Source organism: Micropterus salmoides, unplaced genomic scaffold (genome assembly GCF_014851395.1).
Source record: "Micropterus salmoides isolate LMB-PRFRI ecotype aquatic unplaced genomic scaffold, ASM1485139v1 Ms_hic_scaffold_16, whole genome shotgun sequence".
NCBI lineage: Eukaryota > Metazoa > Chordata > Actinopteri > Centrarchiformes > Centrarchidae > Micropterus > Micropterus salmoides.
Genome location: NW_024040707.1, coordinates 21,251,143 through 21,272,029, shown reverse-complemented (window position 1 = coordinate 21,272,029; position 20,887 = coordinate 21,251,143). Strand labels below are relative to the sequence as shown.

Genomic DNA, 20,887 nt, shown 5'->3' with positions numbered 1-20,887 from the left:
GAAAAAAAGCAAAATGTTAATGTTTTGTACATGTTTGGTATTGATGTAATTGTACAAATTGGCACAATAGTGAAATTGTCTTAATTAAACATATTCATAATTTTGAATGTATTTATAGTATAGGAGCAGTTGTTGCCAAGGAAACAGCTAATGGTGATAAAAATAACAGTAAACAAGCAAAACCCAAATACAGTAAACCCACAAGGGCTGATGAAGCCAAGAAAATAATATCTTACCTTTAACCAAAAGGCTGCCAGCACTGCTCGCTACTCCAAACTGGTTTCTGGCTACACATGTGTAGAGTCCGGCATCCATTTTAGTAACGTTGGAAATCCGTAGGCTTCCATTATCCAACACAGTAACTCTGTGGGTTAAAAAAAGAGTGTGTATCACCATATTAGGCCTATTAGCAGTGCTTCAGCGTTGGGATGATAAACTGAAATACAGCTCTACTTGAAGCTTGCGTGGCTGTCATTTCCATATATATTTTAAGTGCATAAAAATCTATTCTAAATGAGCAGGTCCAGTGTCCTAAAGCATCTCAATTTTAGCCTGGAGTTTCTCTCAGTGAATTTTAATTGGCTCCCTGTGCTTTAGTCTTAGTAAGGAGAAGCTCAGTATGAAGAGTTACAGTTTGATGTTGCAGCACTGACTTTAAAAGAACAGTGCAAGATGGCTTTATGGGCGGAAAGTCTCATTTTGAGTTCAGGGTAGATATCAAATAACTATGTTATACATCTACTGTTTATGGATATTACAAGTATTATTTTGCTTGAACAGAAATAAATACGCAAAAATGTAATAGTAACATGATTTTCCATTGAACTTTCCTAAAAAACTTGCAGCCTAAAACAAGTCAATTAATCCCTATTTTTTAACCAGCACTGAGATCATGTAGTTCATAATATTGTTAGGTTCATACGTAGTGACATGCATTGACTGCTAAGAGTTCTGCAGCTGATCATTTCTAACCTTCTGAACTTTAATAAATCTAAGAGTAAAGTACAAACAACAACAAACCCAAGCAGTTCTTGGATTTAATCGAAAAAACAAACACATTCTACCTGCCTGGCTGTGTGGAAATACAGTAAAAGGAAGTTGAACCTCTATGACAAATTGCACCACCAAGCCAAAATGACAAAGATTCTCATTTCATCTGTTTGCTTCATCAGTCACGCCTCAAAGATTTTCTTTGACAGAGAATGTACCGCTGCTCCTTAACCAGTCAACAAGGTGCTTGAGTGACGTAACCAAATGCCAAATCTGAAAGATATGTCAGCAACAAGGCACTGCTTGAATACAGTGCATATGCTTCCAGTTAATCCGTTCATGTTGCTGTGACTTGCATGTTTAGATTTCATCTGACCGTTTTATCTCACAGCAATGATGAATTTTCATCCATCCGAGCTTAGTTTTTCTCATTTAACTCAAACAACCACAGCATTATGATTTGTGCTTTACTATAAAACTATAAACCATAACTACGTATTATGAACTCCTTTTTTCTGTTACTGGCAGAACATTAGGAGACAAATTTCCAAGATGAAAAATTAAACTTTAGATTAGCTGATGCGCCCTCAAGGAGCACTGAAAGTATTTGTGAGGGGCTGAGTCCTTAAAAGCATGTCAGTGTCAACAAGGCCTCGCATACAGTGTGTACAGAAATCATGTGCACAAAGAACTTACACTGAAATATGCATAATGGAAATCATTTTGACAAATATTTAGTGCATTTTGAGCAGAGTCAAGGATAGAAGATAAAAGATGAGAAACACTTAAGTGGGAAACTTGTTTGGTGAGATCCACACATGCCTGAGACAACCAAACACTTTATAAAAGTGAAATGAATGACGGGGTCACATATGATTGATGCACACAATAAAAAATAAGTGGTTTGATTAATTCTATTTACCATGAGTTCAGCTGGTTTAGAAAACACATTTTCATTGCTCTCTCTCATTTGATCTCTGTAATTACTGGAGGTAATCTATCAAACCCTTTAAAAGACAGCATGACTTCTGCTTACTTTCTGCATTATCCTTCTGTTTCCAAGTTTCCCTGTGCTTCTATCATGCTTTGAGGATACAATAATCGCTGTCTTTCCCTTAATTAAAGTGAAATAAATACGGTTTAAATGTGTTAGTCCAAGTAAAGAAGTGTCAGCAATAAGCTGTAATTTTGTATAATTTTGTATTTCCTCTGTTAATTTGACTAATTACAGCTGATGTAGGTGTAAGTGGGTTGTGATCTACAGAAGAAGCGTCCTAATAATTAAAAAAAATTGTTCCGGTCTTATTGTCATTATACATTACAGGGTCGCACATTGAAATGCAGTTGCAGCCCCCTCGACGCTACATACAGATATTCAAATATTGAAATTAGAATAGAATGAAACAATTTAGTAGGCAAAAAACAGAAGTAAATCATAGGTAGCACTAAAGGAAGAAATAAAAATGAAACTAAATTATATTAATTTATAAGGAAGATGTTATCTATTCGTTAAAAAGCCTTTATGGGGAGTCAGTAAAGGATCAGTCACCCTCACTGATCATCACTGAATATCTGTTGTCTCCAGAGAATAAAAATAATAATAGAGGCAGGACATGTTAACTGCTACAGAGCCCATACTTCAGTTGTTCACACTGAAGGCAAGAATGTGCCTTGCTGATACTGAGAACACAGTCTCCACCAGCTCTGATCCCCCTAGTGGATGGAGATCCCCCAATGGGATCAATAAAATATCACACTGTTAAAAATGGATTCCCTCGAGCTAACAAGACACTGCTTGTTGGGCTAATAATTCATTTGGCCTGGTGTTATCAAAGTTATTGAAAACAAGCAATGGCTATTAATATTTCAGGATGTGAAACAGTTGTTAGACTTACATTCTGATCCACGTTCACCTGACAAAAGGGGGATATTCACGATCATTGGGATTTCTGTCTTAAAGAGTAATTTGTCAAAGAAAGAGAAACGATACCACTGGGTAAACATCGCTTGTGGGAGAAATGTGTTATTGACATTTTTGATGGATGCAAAGTGCAAAATGCCATAGCTTCACCTCTTTCACGCAGTCGAGCTACAGAAGAAAATCTATCCGCAGTTAATCGTCAGTCACAAATGTCACACCAATGTGGTCAAATTATATTCCACCAATTTTTGATACTGACTTTCAACCGTGGTCGTGGAGCAATTTCCTGACCACGTTTGAATCCCTGGAAATTAATTACCCCGATGATAAATGCCTTGCCCTGTGAATCCTCACGAGAAGCTCCCATCTTATCTTCTAAACTGCACAGCGGTGCAATGGGGTTGAGCCGGTGTTTCAAATGTAACTTGTTTAAAAGAAGAGCTTGAACACTCATTTCTAAAAGATCCCTTGAAGGCAGCCTGGACCTCCCAAAAAGATAAAGACATGACCTGTATCGCCATAAAAGGCTGGAAGAATTAAAACACATTAGCCTCTTCTACATTGCCCATTCCCAGTGGAGCCGGGGGTAAATTCACCTAACTGAACTGAGGGCTTCCTTTGTAATGGACTATAACAAAGAGTTATGGATATGAGATGTCACAGGGATAAGACTTGCCATTAAACTGTGCAGTAGCCTATGTCAGGCTTCCTCCACACCAAAGCTACAAAGGAACAGTCCGAGATAAAGATGTAAGGTGCATAAGCTGTCTGATATGCTTCCACTTTGTTCCCTTTTCTCTCGAAGGCTGCCCTGGAGCAATTAAGGTATTGGGGAAATTTGTGGTGTACATAAAACTTGAGCAGTGTGATATAGTAAACAGGCACTTTACCCTCCCCCACTTTACCGGCCGGTGTTAAAGTGAGCTACTGGCTGTAGTCTAAAAAACCTACTCCGCCTCTCCATGGTGTAACAAAAAACTAAGGGGCTGTAAATGAAAAACACAAGTTTAACCACTTAAAAAGGATTACAAAATTAACTTGAATTTCTCAAGTACTGCTTATTTCATTACAAATACCTGGGAGTGCACATGGATAATAAACTGGACTGGGCCAAGAACAATCAAGCCCTCTACAGGGAGGGCCAGAGCCGTTTCTCTTTTCTGAGGAGGCTGAGGATGTTCTATGAGTCTGTGGTGGCCAGTGCTATCCTGTTTGCTGTTGCATGCTGGGGCAGCAGGTTGAGGGTAGCGGACGCTAACATACTCAACAAACTGATCCGCAAGGCCAGTGACATTGTGTGGGTGGAGCTGGACTCTCTGTCGGTGGTGACAGAGAGGAGGATGCTGTCCAAACTATATGTCATCTCGGACAATGTCTCCCACCCACTCCATGACGTGCTGCTCAAACACAGGAGCACTTTCAGTGCAAGACTCATTCCCCCAAGTCAAGTCATTCCTGCCTCTGGACACCAAGCTCTATAACTCCTCCCTCTTAGTGGCTGACAAACTGGCACTTAGTAAGTTATTCAACATTATTATCTATTTTTGTGCAATATGATCTGTCTAATAATTAATGTGCAATATTCTCTGCTGCTATTTATTCACTGTTAGTGTTCTCCATTACAATCATTTCATAATGTAAATATTGTACATATCCACCTTTATATTATTATTTATATTTTATATTTATACCCTTATACTGTATTTATATATTTCTTTATCTACCTTCTTTCAATTATTATTTATATTTCTTATGCCTTGATGTGCAATGTGTGCAACTGTAACACAAGAATTTACCTTCGGGGTTTTAATAAAATATTTCTGATTCTTATTCTGATTCATTCACTAGCAATGCACATTCTGTGTTGTGCGCCACACATCCAGAAAGCTCTTGATGTTTTAGTAGCAGGACTATAAATTGATTCACATTACACGATGAAGCAATATATAACATTTAACGTAACAACCTTAAACACAGTGGTTCAATCTAAAGGTAATATTCCTAAGAGCCATTTCCTATATCAGTTTTACAAATACTGGCAGTGGTCAGCAGTGAAATTAAATTAGGGTAAGCACTTTATCGTTAACCTCATAGCTTCCTGCGTAAGTGCATAGCAACCCTGTAATAGGGCTATCTTGTTATGCCTGGGATATGATCTGATGTAGGTATCACCAATGCATGATTTCATTAACTAATCAGATCCTGCCTTGTTCTTAGTTGATTTGTTCTCCCCTGCTCCAGATCCTTGAAAACATTATCCCTGGAAGATTAGAAGGAATTATGGGTATTTTAGTTGAGCCAGTGGGATGGATTAGTGTTTTGCCACTGCTGTAATAGCAGTGGTAGCAGTACCATTTCGATATGGAGGAAAGTAAATGCTAACGAGCCAGGAGCAGGGGAATAGGTTTGCGAGAAATGTCGCAATAATGTCAACATCTTGTATGCATCTCACCTACTTCGGCTGTAATGTTAAATCTCAAATCTAATCTAATCTCGCTGTTACGGGCGTGATTGATATTGCACATTTCAGTATGGATGCATTTTTCCTTTCAATACTTAAGAGGATGATAAATCTGCAAGCTGGGTCCAACATTAAGCAGGTGTATGCAAAACATCATCTTGGAGCGGATTCTGCTGCTCCCCCACAAATAAAAACATCTTTCTCATGTAACCAGGTAACCGGCCTGGCATCAGCGTTAACAATCAGATTGAGTTTCCTCAACATACTGTCTGACAGGGGGAGGTGTGACATGACTAAACCTGCTGCAATCCCACTGTGGTGAAGATGGATATTCCAGAGGTTGGGTGTCAACACGCTGCTGAGCCGGTAGAACAATTAATCCCATATCAAATGAGAAACCTGGACCCCCACTATGTCACCACATGTGCCAGCAGGTGTGCTTTGCCTCCTACTGTTACATTTCAGCATTCAGCGATGTTACCAAACAGAAAGTGGAAATGAGTGATTCTGTAGACCACACTGTGTTTCATACAATGAGAGAGACAATAAGATTATAAAAGCACACCAGCCTGACAGTTAGTGGTTTCAAAAGTAACAAAATTTAGTGCGCTTTGGTTCCTCCCAATTAAATCATTTTGAATGTTTAAGCTTGTGACAATGCAATGGTGACAATTCAGAAAATGAAGGCATACAAGTACATTTTTCCTGTGATTTCCTGTTTGTGCAGGTCAAACAGAGGAAACATATGTCTACTTCACGTCTATCAGTGGCCAATAATATGAAGACCATATAGTTCAGAAGCTGCTTTCTACTATATCTGCATATCTCTCTGATTGCTGCCACGTGAGAAGAAACATGAATCCTGATCAATCACTGACTACATATCATACATATGCTACCTTGAGCAGCGTTATATATTTAGGGGAAGAACTGTTTTTTCTGGTCTGATTAACATTTGTTTGTTCCTTTTTTCTCTCTTCTGCAGCGCACAGAGGTTTGCATTGATCTGTACTTAACCTGGTTTCTAATAAAACACAGTGTCCAGCTAGTTCCCCTGGTGTCACCACCACTATCACACAAGAATGTATGTTGTTCAGCGGCGAGCCATTGATCAGTCCTTTTGGGCTTTCGCCTGCATCTTCCATGTCTCAATGGTAGCTTGGATCATCGTCTGCCTTGTGCTCTAATGACCCTCCAGGCCTTACATGCTGCTAATGAGCTGATGGATCAGCGCATCGATCCAAGTGCCGCAGTCTAGGAACGGCCAATTACCTCAAGTAAACAGTGCAGAAACCAGCTCTGAACACAGCCAGGACAGCAAAGTACAATGGAGTTCAGGGGAGAAATGTAGATAGCGGGGGTAAAGTGGTGGATTGCAGAACGTGTTATGCAATTCAAATTGTATTTGTGTCACACTGTGGTTCTGTTCTTCGCAGTTTGTCACCATGAATCTCAAGTAGGGAAAAATAAAATAACAAGTCAATGAAATATTATTCGAGAAGTAAAGCAGACAAACAATGTTCCCATACACACTGCACTTACTGCCTCTTACCTGTGGCTCTCTCTGAGGGCTTCCTTCCCCTTCCTCCAAGAAATCACACCCCGAGGAGACATCCTTGGCTTGCATTCGATCAGAACATCGCCACCCTGGCGGGCTAGCGTTTGGGCCTTAAGTAAGTTCTGTGAGAAGTCTGGAGCGATGGCTGGGGAAAAGAGGAAAGAGAGGAATTTACGTATTGTAAGGGAGACTGTAGGAGAAGAAACAGATATGAGGTTTAATTTACTGTTGGTGGAGACAGAGGAGGAAAGGGGGTCGTGCTATTGAGGAAATGAGAGTGGAGGAGCGCCCTAAAAGCATGCAGGTCACTTAATCCATTAGGTAGGTCAGATCTCACATCCTCTTCTTTGCACAAACACACATACACTTGTCTGCACACACGCACGCTTAAATGTAGGAGAACAAACACGGCACATCATTTTTAAGAAGACATTTTATGTGAAAGAAGGTGGGTTTTCCAATATGAATTTTCCTTAGAAGGACATTATGCATTAAGAAGTAAGCCGTGGGGCTCTGAAGCAAAAATGAGAAAATGTAAAACGAGAGGGAGGCTTTGTTGCTGCTCCTTTAGGCCTTAATTACTAAGGCGCCGTCGTCTGGAGCTGTTTTGTATGCGCACCGACTCAGCAGAAAGCTCTTCAAAGTGAACACACAGCCTGGCGCCAGTGACATGGCTGAGCACCTGCCAACGCATCCCGGTGCACGTGCATACACAACAACACACACACACAATGATATGCATTTACTCATACACACATCGCACCTCACAATTATTTCTTGACACTAAGTGTGAAATGCCAGCGTTGCAACACAACAGATACTTAGCATGCTTGTTTTCTCATTACCCATGGGTGGGATTTATATATATACGTAATATCTTAAAGCCAGAGTTAGAGGAGTTATATTCGTAACATTTGCTTATCCTAATGTATATCAAATGAATGCAGCAATGTACCAGAAAACCTCTATACTGTAGCGGGACCACATAAACAAATCAAGAAATTCCTATAGTGTATTGTTATGGAGTTCACTAGTGCATGATATAACAAACCACATTTCATGAAGGTGACATAAAATGATGACACTTAGAATAGTTTCATTCGTAACACTGTCAATAATAGTAATACAAAAACTATACATCAGTGTAGCTGTAGAGATTTTTTTCATGGCAGATGAGTCCCGGGTTAGTCGATGATTTCATTAGTCGATCGACATCAACAACAATTTCATAATCTACATAATCTATACATAATGTTCACGATCATATAATTATAGAAAAAGCCAAACATTTCCTGGCCCAGGGCTCTCAAATGAGGGGAGTTGCTGCTTTTATTTGTTTTGCAAATTTTCTTTTTTTTTATTCATATTTTTTACTTTTGCTTGAGATATCACCTTGGGCTCTGAGAAATCACAATGGCAAAATCACATTTTTCACAATTTTCTGACATTTTAAAGTAGAATGTTCAGTGTCCTGCGTCAGTTATCTAAACTGTGGCATGAAGTTCATCTTCAGTGGTTATTACATTGCTTCAGTTAGTAACACTGAAATAAATGTCCTTCATGACAGCCATAGACACTAGAGATATAGGTGCTTCACTAATGCTCACTGGAGATTTTCTGGTGCCATTCTGGAAAAATGTACTGTGACAACAAAAGTGTTACATGTAAATTAAAATCTATGAATTATTATGACAAGGGTCAAGGGAAATGTAATGATTATTGCAAGAAACAATGAGTAAATGGACATGGTTACCTTCCATTCCTGTTAAGACGACTAGCTGTTAATATGTTTCCAATCAAGATAACCAAATCTATAATAGCAATGCCTTTAAAATTATAAATTGTTTTAACACTGAACACGGCAGTTAATGAGGAGATGCTCATTCACTTGATTAGGAGAGCAGAACTAGGGTGCTCTTTTAGGCAAACTACTGGTGAAAGAACTGAAGACATGAAGGCTTTTCCCTCAGCCTGCTCAACACAAAGACAAGAACAGAAACACATATTTTCTTTTTATGTGCTCAATTTTAATTTAAATAGAGAGGGAAGCTGAGCTTATACTTTAGATGTGCTATCCATCCTTTTTTTGCCACATGTTCATAAAAGAACACAGAAAAAGAGCAACAATAAACATGAGCATTAGGCGAATAATGTTTCTGTAAAATTATCTTGGCGATGCAACTGGCAAAATTTCAGACATGTGTAGCAAGTGTTCTGCCAGTATGACTGTGGGTGTAGGAGACATGGCCTCAAATGTGGACCTTTAATTATAGCACCCCCACGAGCCTGACTGGGATAGTATTTATTTTGGCAGCTTTTGCACTTGAATCATCTCGCCAAATTTTAGTGTTTATCATGTACTGTCTAACAGCCATTAAAGAGATGGCATGAGAACAACTCCACTGAATGTATTTACAAAAAGCAAGAAAGTCTTGTGTGTTTGGCCTTACCTATCACTCGGAGCTCAGCGTTGGTGAAGATTCGGCCATGCTTGTTCTCAGCCACACACTGGTACATGCCGATGTCAGCCAAATTCAAGTTACTGATCGTCAGCACTCCGTTGTTCACCTGAATCCTGTCCTGCTAAAGACACGCGCACACATTTAACACCACATGATCTGCTGTGCTAACCTGATCACAAACACTAAACAGGTTTAGATAAGATGAACAGTCAGCAAGAAGCTTCAGTGGATTCCTCTGATGCAAAAATATTCCCTACAGTGTTCTGGGACTGCTGTATGCCCCTTAAAAGGACTTGGGCCCTTGATTAATCATATGTTATGAAAGTACTGTTATCAAAATCATATTGTGTCTCCATTTGGTATTATGCTGTATTAATTTGACCCTTGGTTGAAGTGGAACAAAAAGCTAAAAAAATTTCACAGACAATATATATTATGACACATATGGTAAGTCTATTGTGTTAATTGTGCCAATTAGCTGTCAAATTAACCACCTTTTTAGGTTTCCAGATTGTCACTTACTGTGTCTGTCTGCTGTTGTTGGGGAGATGGTGAACAGTGGGTGATAACTCTCTATGGTTTGTAGTAAGTAACCTCTTTCACATTCCCTGCAGTCATTTGATCCATTGTTAACATTAAAATTTACTGGAACACCAGAGTGGTGAATTGAGAACAACCTACTGCTTAGTGTCAGCAAAACCAAGGAGCATCGTCGATTTTGGGAAAAAGGAGATAAAGACACACACTCCTGTTACTTAGTGGAGCTGAGGTGGAGCAGGAACAGTTTTAGGTTCCTGGGATCTCACATCCTCGCTGTATTTGGTAAGGAAACTTAAGGAGGCAAAATGCCTGTGCCAATTTCTTGTCAACTTTCACAGATGAGCAATAGAAAGCATCCTAACTGGATCACCAACTGGATGGCTCTGCAGCAGGTGATTAAAACCGCTAAGAACATTGCTAAGAACATCATTGGTACCCATCTACTGAGCATCAGTGAGGTGAGGTGCCTACACAGAGCCCAAAGGATAGTAAAGGACCGTGCCCACCCCAGCTACAGCCTGTTCACCCTGCTGCCGTCTGGCAAGAGATACAGAAGTATGTGCTGTTGCACCATCAGACTACAGAGCAACTTCTTCCTCCAGGCTATAAGACTCTTAAATTCATCCTCAACACTGCACCATGCACAATAATTTATTTCTGTATATAATTTGTGTTTATATCATTTGCTTTGTAGCATAAAGGGAACTACAAACTGCATCTTATTTTACCACCCTGATGTAATATGACAAATAAATTTACCTTGTAAGAGATCAGTTTAATCAGCCTCTGCTGAGAAATTCTCAGAGCTTTCATCCACACAGCATGTTAATAGGTTACAGTAACTGGTCTCAGATTCACATGAGCCATTCTGGTCTGAGAGACCTCAGTGGATGATCCTTTGGCAAATCTGACGTTTATTCTTTAAAGGATTGACACCTGGCCCTTATATAAACAGAGCACAGAGTATAAGCATTCTAGATATAAGGTTTTCTGATATACAGGATCATCTCAATTCCACAAGCCAGTTATCGGTTTAATTCCCTCAAATCCTATATCTATTTAAAGCCTGGCAATTTTACTCTCGTGTCAATGTAACAAACTAACCACCCAGTCTTAAAGCTGTTAAAAGTTCTAATTTTGACACTTTTTGGACGATGAAAGCTACCAGCACTACGTAGCAATTACAGTGGTGAAGCACAGGCTGACTCGTTTTACCCTGGCCAGTTGTAAAAAACATACTTCGCAAAACAGTATTAATACCATTACTTTTTAGTTTGGGACATTACATTCCTTTACTTGGCAAGGTAAAATGTCTTTAGATTGTTTGTATGTGATTTACTATATTATTAATAGATTGTAGCATTATTGTTCTGTTTTTGTATGGGTGAAGAAATGAGTTAGATAAAGTAAATTGTATTACTTCTCAGGTATTACATGTGAATTACTTGTTTGAAGGGGTCAGGTGGGTTTAGCTTTCTGTAACTTGGATTGAGAGCTGAGATGTGAAATCTTATTTGGTGTTTTCTCTTTAAAGACTAGGCTAGGCTTTTACTTTAGTAAGAAATGTGTCAGATCTAGGGGACGCTTATAAATAGTCCAATTAGTGCCATAATAGTATCCTATACTAGGTGTAATATGAAAATGTTGGACTTAAACCGCTTTGAGGTGGGTAATTAGGGCTATATATGGACATTTTAAGTACCACAAAGCCAACTGTGTTCATTCTGATGAATGGCCTGATCTAATTCAAGTTTTAGCCACACTTTTTCTCTCCTCGGGGGTTGATAATTGAAACACTGCTAATTTTCTGTGGTCTTAATAGGCCCGTGGTGACTAGATGTAACCCCCCTCTGCTTAACATAGCACTGAGACATTATCAAACGGTGGTTGAAATCAAACCTCTGAGGAATTAGTCAGGAAGCTGCAGCACGTAGGCTATTTTGTACTCCTCAAAGTATCATGGAGTTTTAGAGAGAAAAAGAAAAAAAAAAGCTTGACATGTGATGCCATTTGTTTAAAAATAAAATACATGGGATTTTAAAAATGCCTACACAGAGTACAGAGAGGAATAACAACACCTGAACAAAGTTCTTCTCTTCCTACTGCTCCTTTTGACCTTTACAAGGTTTGGCACTACTTTCTGCTCCCTTTTTATAGTTGTGTCAATTTAAGTGTGGCAGCAGTCATTGCTCTTGCCCTTGATCTTTCCCATTGAGTGTAGCTAGACCTTTTAATGTCACTGACAAAGTAGTCCAGAGGGTCCTGCCGCCAGTCTGTCTGTCGTCTGGAATCATTACAGCCCTGCCACTTGAAAAGACAAGGACTGTCCCTTATCATCAGTCAGGGACACTGCTGAGGATCTTCAAATAGGGCTCTTTCTGAGGCCCAGGCACACAATGGACACACGGCTGACCTGGCGCTAAAGCCACCGCCAGAGGGGGTCCTGGGTGAGGATAGATGCAGCAGTTTCCAAGTGGAACACAACAAGTCCCAGGGTTTTTGGCTGGGACTGGATGCTTATATGTGTGTTCAAGTGGAAAAGGATGACAGAGAGAGAGAGGAACAGAAAGAGAGAGATGGAGAGAGCCACAGCGACTTTGAATAGAAGATAGATGGTCCTTTTTAAGTTGCACAATCTAAGGGCCCAAGGGGATGAAAGAGATGAAAGATATCTGTGTAAGTGCATGGGTTGTTGCCATACCACACTATTCTGTAGCCACTGCCCTGTTAAAAACCCCTCAGAGACTCAGTGGTGGCTCTATCACAATCTCCTTAGCGCTGGAGACAAATGGTGGCATTTGTCAGCTTCATGGCTATCATTAATTATGCTTGACTCTTCTCTGATACTAGCGCTGTTTCAAGTTGAGCTGCAAAACAGCAAATCATGGACGCTCTGCGGTATGCCGGTGATGTACAGATCCTATTCCTGATTGCAATAGAATGTGTGCTACAATAACAGGAATTCCTCAGAAGGCAGGTCCCAGACTTTGGAGGTCGAAGGTAGAAAAAAACGCACACTTGTGTATGTAACTTACAAAGGGGAACTGGTGGTGGAGTGGAAAAATACAAGCGTGAGTGGGTCCTTGTTTCACCGGGGTGACATTTTGAAGTGACAGCCCTCCTCAGCGCCATTTAATTCCCTTGGAGGGGGCCCAAAATGAGGTGGAGAGAGAGGGAGGCAAGTGGGAGGACAAAAGCTTGAAAGAAAGCATAAGAAAGAGAGCACCAGAGATGCTGAGATAAAGTGAGAGAGAAAGAGAGAAGAGGACTCATCCATTCTAATGAGGAATAACAAATGGCCCCCTTGGCCTTCCTCTCCTTCTCCCTCTCTCTCTACATCGCTGACCTTTGGGTCTGGAAATTGATTTACTGTTGCCGCTGTTGATGGTGGCATTTTGAAAATGGTACCACCCCACCTGATTAATATGGCCACATGTACAGAGAATATGTTACCCTGGCCACCCCTCAAAGCATTTTTTACAATGTTATTTACAAATCAATAGTGGAGATGCACAGGTGGAGTGATAAGGGTTTCCTGTGGTTAAGGATGTGTGGCAAATAGAGGAAGTGACCTTTGTCTGAGCCTTCTAAATTAACAAATAACATGACAGAGAGAGGATATGTGTGATTAAAATGTTGCCTCGTCGCATAAAGGATTTGTAGATAACATCTGTGTCATCATGGCAAACTATTTAGAGTGCAGAACTCTTCTTCACTGCATGTTCACTGTGAATCACCACTGTAATTAAAGTGCCCCAGATTTCATATATTATCTCAGATCTCAATCCAAGTTACAGAAAACCTAAACCCACCTGACCCCTTTAAAGATCTGGTCAACAAAACAGCAACAGTGGTTTGGGCTCATTACCCAATCCAAACACTGACACTATCAGTGACTGTAATTCAGCCGTTCTTTTTAGGCAGAAAGCACCGTCACTCAGCAGCAAAATAACACAAAACAAGGCAAATTGCCTACATGTGAAATGTATTTTGGATGATAAGGCAGTTTTCACCCTCCCTAGATAGAAGAGACTTAATGATAAAATTGAGAGTAGCAGATAGGAGAGATTGAGCGCTAAATTGTCGAGTCCCTGGTTGATGACAGGCAGAAAATGGCATCACTTTGGCTTCTTTGCAAAACACATACAAACACCCTCCCCCAACACACATACACATACACACACACTTTGATGCCAAATTTAGTCCCAAGCAAACACAGCCATTTGAAATTGACATGTTCTTGCCAAGTACAAGCCTACAGTATGAGTTGTAACCATTACTTGCTTCTAAGCAAATTAATCCACAAAACAGTGGGGTAACACACAGTGCATGCTTTAAGTAAGATGGCTCTGAAGCTACAGTAATCTTATCTTCTTTCATCGTACGCATTAAATTACGTTCATCTCCACCAACTCAACTGCCCAGGGGCTGTTGTAATGAAAATCATATCGACACAATAACAATGCTAACAATAACAATACCATTTAAATACAAGCCTGTTAGACTAAGCCTTGCAGCCTTCAGTAGTCTTAATGAGTTTGTTGGCAAACAAATGCTGCACACCTTTATAAGATTTGATTCTGATTAAAGTTAAAGAGCACAAATCAATCATTTTTTTAATTTCTTTTCTTGTACCTAGCACAGGTCTCATGCGCCCTCATGGACCCAGATGTATAATACAGTATACAAAAAGTATATATTTGTATGTATTTGTCTGGGGACATTGTGACTTCTGGCTTAAACGTGGATGGGAACGATAAAGTGGTAAATATATGAATATATGAAAGGGTGGTGTGCGCTTTTGACTGATTATGTGTCTTTCCATCATTTATGTGCTATTAGGGGGTTAGTGTTGCATGGTCAAAGGAAATGTGGATCATTCTCAAGTTCCTGTTGTTCATACTTGTTTTCGTCATTAAAAGCAGTAAAAAAAGAAAAGAAAACCTCAGGTTAAGAAAAAACCCTACCTCCATGGGGTCCAGCGGCTCCCCGTTCTTCAGCCAGCGGTATGAGGGTTTGGGCTTGGCAGTGGCTTTGCATTCCCACACCAGAGTGTCATCAATGGTCTTCTGAACATCCTGAGGCTTCTCAGTCAAGTGAGGTGCAGCTGTGAGGTCACATACCACATACTGTAAATGAACACTTTAACGCTACACAAATGCTTCCGCATTACCGGTATGCAGCAGTTTTAGGATAAATCAATGAACCAACCAAGCTTTGCAATTAGTTCATTAGAGAAGCATCCGGGGACACAAATCATAAATCCACTTCCACTTAACCAAAATCTGACCTCCAGAAGAATACATAAATTAAAACAACTGCCTAAGCTTAGGTTGCAACCGTGTAAGGACAAGAGGTTACAGATAATAGATGGATGGATGGATGTATAAGCCTTACATTAGGAAGGATAGTAGTGAATAGTTGAAACCAGCTTGACTTATGTATAATGATGCAGATCTTTTACAAGAATCCTGTTTACTAACCATATTGTATATTCCTGTGATGCTCACAATGGAAGGGTAGTCTTTTTGTTTTTTTGCAGCGCAGTTAACAACGCAGGTTATATTCCCTTTTTGTCTTTTGAAACATCTGAAATCCATAAAGAAAATGCCTCCATATTTATGATGGTTGTCCTGGTGTCACATAAATGACTTGCACCTTATCTCTGGTGACAGTGTAAGAAGATTTATGGCCCTTGTGAAGCGCCCACATAAATATAGGAAACCCTGCCAGGGTCAAGGGGATCGAGGTAGTTGAGTCAGTCGGTCGGCTGGTCTAGCAGTGTTAGTAATAATATAATGTAATAATAAAAAATAATAATGAAATTAATTGTTCTCAATTGAAATAGCCTCATCTCTCTCCAGGGACATGAGACAGTGACAGCTGGAACAGTATCTGCGGTACATTCAGTGTCAAGGACTTTTTAGCAGAACAAATACTCCAAGGGCTTTCCATCCAAAATACAGACTCTCCTATCACCAGGTCATAACGTGGCTATGAGTGTAAATCTGTTAAAACCAGTCATGATATGCTCTATGGAGCCCATAAGGGGATCAAAGCTTTGTTTTCGGGAAGTTGATGGAAGTTGATCCGGTCTGAAACAGTTGGTGTTTAGAAACCATGTTCCTGTCAACTTAAGAGGCAAAATCACAGTAGCTTGCCTGGTACAGTGCAAGGCTTACTTACAAGGAGTGCTTACTACAGTGGCCTTGGATCGAATCTGACTCTGTGCCTTTATTTCTCTACTGCCTCTATCACAAATAATAAAGTGGAAACGCAAATAAAAAGAATCTTTAAAAAAAGGCAAAGTCACAAAACCATTCGATGACAGAAAAATGACTCGAAGCACTAAGACAACAGTGTGTTTCAAAACCAATGAAAGTGTTTCTTAATGATTATTTCTCTTTGTATTGCCTATCTTCAGTAACAGTGCTGCATGCATTGCCTGAAGTGCATTTTACTTGGTAAGAACAAATTCTTTCATTCAAGTAATATTTTAAAAAGCTTACAGAGAGAGAGTGTTTGCCAGCCCCATATGCGAATTGAGATAATATTCTGTTATCAAAAAAAAAGCTCTTTTTATTAGAAGAAATTGCATACTAAATATATTCGGAAACGAGCAAGCAGTACTGAATTGAAACAAATAGTACATGAAACCCTGTTAATAATATTACAAATTAGACCATCAGAAATAGCATAATGGAAAGAAGACATGATGCAAGTGGCTTCTATACATTGTGATCATGTCTGAGCCCATCGGATGCAGTCAACTGCTGAACCATGATCTAATTTCATAAATCCCCTGGAACTACAGAAGGACAATTAAGTAGGAAATCGAAAAAAAAAAAGGCCACCCGTTATTGTTCCTGTGCGCGCATTGGTTGGGTGTTGCAAACACCACATCCCCATATTGATTCTCCCATTCTTCTATAGAGTTGATGGATGTCCCACAAGCTCCTGTCTATGGGAGTTTAAAATGAGATTACAGATTTTTATCACCTGGCGGCTGGCCAGTCTGTGAGGCTTTGAGATGAGACGGGACTTAAATCTTACAAGGAGAAACGTGACTTCCACACAACTACAGCACAGAAATTGTGCGGAAGCCATGCAGCACTGTACCAAGACAGTGATAGCTACAAGTTGTTGAAAAATTATGACCTTGTTTACAAAATGCCCATAACATGATCACACCATTTTCTATTGTTTCAGGACCTTTAAGTCATCAAGTCCCAGAGCTGTGATGCTACACTTCTCTATGAGCAGGCACTTCACTTTAAAGTAAAATATGTTTAATCCTCAGCCTACCTACAGCTACTGTGAGCATTTCATCTAACCCACAGGTGCGGCAAAAAATCCAGTATTATCATATCAAAGGTATCCTCCTTCACAGGAAAGAAAAATCTGGATTTAATGATTTCAGTCAAGCACATCCCTACAGGGCCTTGCGGGCAGACATCATCAATGCATAAACTGCAAAATAATGGAGAGAGAAACCATAAAAACCCTTCATCAAGGGCCATTAAAAGCTTTCTCAGAATATGGGCCATAAGTCCAGTGTTGGTGAGGGAAAAATCACCTCTCCCTGAAAGGTGGTATAAATCTGGGCACACTATGGCTCCATGTTAGCTGCTGGCACAATAAAGAGCTTGTCAGAAATGAACTACTGGTAATAGGTTAATTTATTACCACATTCCACTATATGATGCAGTTATATATGGGTTCTAATAAAAGCTACAGATTGCATGACAACAAATTAAACTTTTTGTGAGACTCACACCAAAGCAACACTTTTATTCTGCAAGATTTTCAATCAGGCTCAGTAGTAGTGGATCTCTGAGGCTATGAATCAATGGGTATAGTATTTGGTAAAAGTCTATAAATGTACATGATATGTTGGCGAGACAACTGACAGGCTGACGGCATAAGATATATTTTCTTCCCAAGACATAGACATGAAGTAAAGTACATTTTAGATCAGTCAGCCAAACTGTCCTCCTACTCACCATAGAAAGACAGCTTTCCTTTAACCAAGTTTCTTCCTCTGCTGTTTTCAGCCACACATTCATATATCCCTGCATCCTCCTGCTGGAAGTAAGGGATTTCTAAAACTCCGCTGGCTTTATTTATGTCCACCTTCCTGCCAAAAGAGGCTCCATCCACTCTTCTCCAGCTGATGGTTGGCACTGGGCTATAGGCATGAAAATATAACACACATCAAGGGCACAAAATGAAAAACACACACGAAGATTGTTTTATCTATGAATTAATCTTAGTGAAAGAAAAATATAGCAAACCAATGAATACTGGAAAACACTGACAAAATATGTCAATGTTTAATTGATCTGAGACATTAACTGGTAACTCAAATCCTCTGCTCTCAAAATCACTTCACTTTTTCACATATTACAATGCAGCTTAGATTGGTACAGTAAACAACTAACGGTATAGTCATGACTGTAGCATAATAATACACAGAGGGACGTACTTTCCAAGTGCAAAACATTCCAGTTTGACAGTTGAGCTCTTAGCAACAGGGACGACTTCAGGGAACTGCACTTCGATCTTTGGCTCGTATTCTCCCATCACTCCTGGAGTTATATAGAGAAATATAGAAATGATGCCATGTGTGTCTGAAGGGAATTCCTTCCGTTCAAGGCTTGAAAAGGTCACAAGGGGGAAAAAAATCTAAACAAAGTTAAGGCCATGACTATGTTAGCAAAAAGAAATTCTAAACTCTGTTTTTTTGAAAACCACAGGCTGTGTCCACAGGCTTAAGGGAGAATAATTATTTGTGATTTTTCTATTGGGATTGTGATTTAAAAGGCAATTATTTTCTATAAATTACATTCCAGGCCTGGAGTGTAATATATTGGTGGTCTACATATCATCTACTAATCATAATTACAAACCTGTCTTGTTTCAACATGAAACAAATTTTTTCCCTGCAAAATCACATTTGTCCGCCCATAAAAGTACAGTAAACACTAAACAGACAAGTTCATTTTTGTAAGCCAAGTCAAAGACATAAAAGAGCTATAGATGATTACATTTGCTGGCAATAGTTAGCCTGGAGCCCGCAATATTGATGGTCGCTTGCTGAAACCTTCACCTCTAAAAACTTGCCAACTTGCCAGGCTATCGCTAACTAAAATCACTGCAGCTGTAATTTGAAAGTTGCACTGCCTCAATTTCAAAATGAAAAAGAATTCATCACTCTGCCACTACTTTGTACTCCATGTATAGTACGTAGGGTAAAGTTATCATACCATCAACCCGCAGCACTAGAGGAGTTGGTGGTCCTTGAACGCTGCTTTTGGTGACCGTGTTGGTAACTACACAAGTGTAGTTGCCCACATCTGAGGATTCCACTTTGGCGATGTAGAGGTTGCCTGTCTTCTGGGACACAAATCGTCGTGTGTCCTGGATGACAAACGATGGATACTCATTGAAGATCCACGTGAAGGAAAGTTCTGTGAAAAAAGTCAGGGATGAGTCAAAAACACATTTTGCATTTTATATAACAACTATAGCCATGTACAGATAATGTGTGCTTCATCAGCAGTCCCATCACTTCAACATGAGTGAATGCCTTCAGGGATAAAGCAATTAGTGGATTGGACTGAGTTTCAGCCTTCCATGATTAAAAATATAATTTATAATTGAAGAGCAATTACTCTTACTCACTATTGGATTATTGCCCTTAATATTGTAAAAGTTTCACAGGTTCACTATGTGAGTGATATGGAATGATGATGCTGAGTATGAGTGATTGGCTTTTCAGGGACGTAGCTATTTACATCCACAGCAGGAATTTTTAGATCTTTTCTGCCATATTGTGGCATTAAAAGTTGGTTCAAAAAATTAGTTGTGGGGTGGTGATTTAATAACTAACACTCATCTCTTTCTTTAAACCAATGAATCACCCTTAAGCAAGACACTGAAGTCCAGTTTGCTTCAGTGGCGCTGCTCAGTGACAGGGATATTTACATGTTCACATTGACAACTGCACTGCATAAAAAAACACAGCTTGCTCATTCATTTCATGAAGATCACTGTTGAAACACAAAACATCAGCAAATACACTGCGCTGACCAATCAAGAACATGAATGCACAAGTGATCATGCATGGGGGGGGGGTTCATCTTCTGTCCAGTATCTAAAGCAATACTTCCCCAGCAGCAAGTACTATATAGCTGTAGCTGTTGTTTCCATGTAAAAGTGAGGAGAGCATCACATTTGTACAAAGTGAACTCACCCCGTGCAAATTAAGCTTAAAATAACAGAAGGCCTGCTTCATTAAATTATGCCCTGTTTTATTTTATTTCATATGTTTGACTTCATCTGCCTTTTTTTTCATACCTCTTCTTAGGATTTATTACTTAGAATTTATTTAAAAACAGAGACAGTGGTTGTACATAAAAAAACAACGAGCATCTCCCCCTTTAGCTGTCATGTCTCAGAAGGGGACCTTAAATCAACCCCTTAAGCTGCAGATTCTGCATAAAAAAAGTATAATGTCCAATAAAACCAATGTATTACAGATCATGTTATTCAGTATGGTGCCACCTAGTATACTATTCATCATCTATCATAACAAGCTTCTGAGAAAGACTCCCAGTACTATCAACCAAATGGAGTGCAGTCAGAGAGGCTTTGCACTAACAATCAGCAGCATTATAAAAAGGAATGATGGTGTTTTGACATATTGACACGAGGATAGATTGCTCTGGACCATACTGCATCCCTGTCCCAAAAGCAATCTTGGCCGTGGGTAAAAACTTGTCTAAGCGATGACTCTGCACTGCAGTACAGGGAATAATTGAGACGTGAGTTGGACACTCATCTACTGACTCAGTATTCTTCACTCCTGCACTTTAGGGGGAAGAGGATGTGTGGGCCATGACATATTACTGCAAACCTTGCAAATCACGACGTGAAAAGGATCGTCAGAACTT

The 20,887-nt window shown here is 39.7% G+C and overlaps 1 protein-coding gene across 2 annotated transcripts in view; it reads right to left on the bottom strand.

Annotated features, from left to right (window-relative positions):
- Positions 1–20,887, bottom strand: part of cntn3a.1 (contactin 3a, tandem duplicate 1) — a 78,511-nt gene that overhangs the window by 17,862 nt on the left and 39,762 nt on the right. Inside the window, exons 6-12 of one of the 2 annotated variants that reach the window (XM_038723657.1) lie at positions 19,199–19,402; positions 18,418–18,520; positions 17,936–18,120; positions 14,900–15,039; positions 9,381–9,513; positions 6,925–7,075; positions 237–364 (exon numbers count right to left, since the gene is read on the bottom strand). In XM_038723657.1, the coding sequence (XP_038579585.1) occupies positions 237–364; positions 6,925–7,075; positions 9,381–9,513; positions 14,900–15,039; positions 17,936–18,120; positions 18,418–18,520; positions 19,199–19,402 (1,044 nt within the window). The remainder of the gene's footprint in view (positions 1–236; positions 365–6,924; positions 7,076–9,380; positions 9,514–14,899; positions 15,040–17,935; positions 18,121–18,417; positions 18,521–19,198; positions 19,403–20,887) is intronic. The other variant, XM_038723658.1, reaches the window with a different exon arrangement.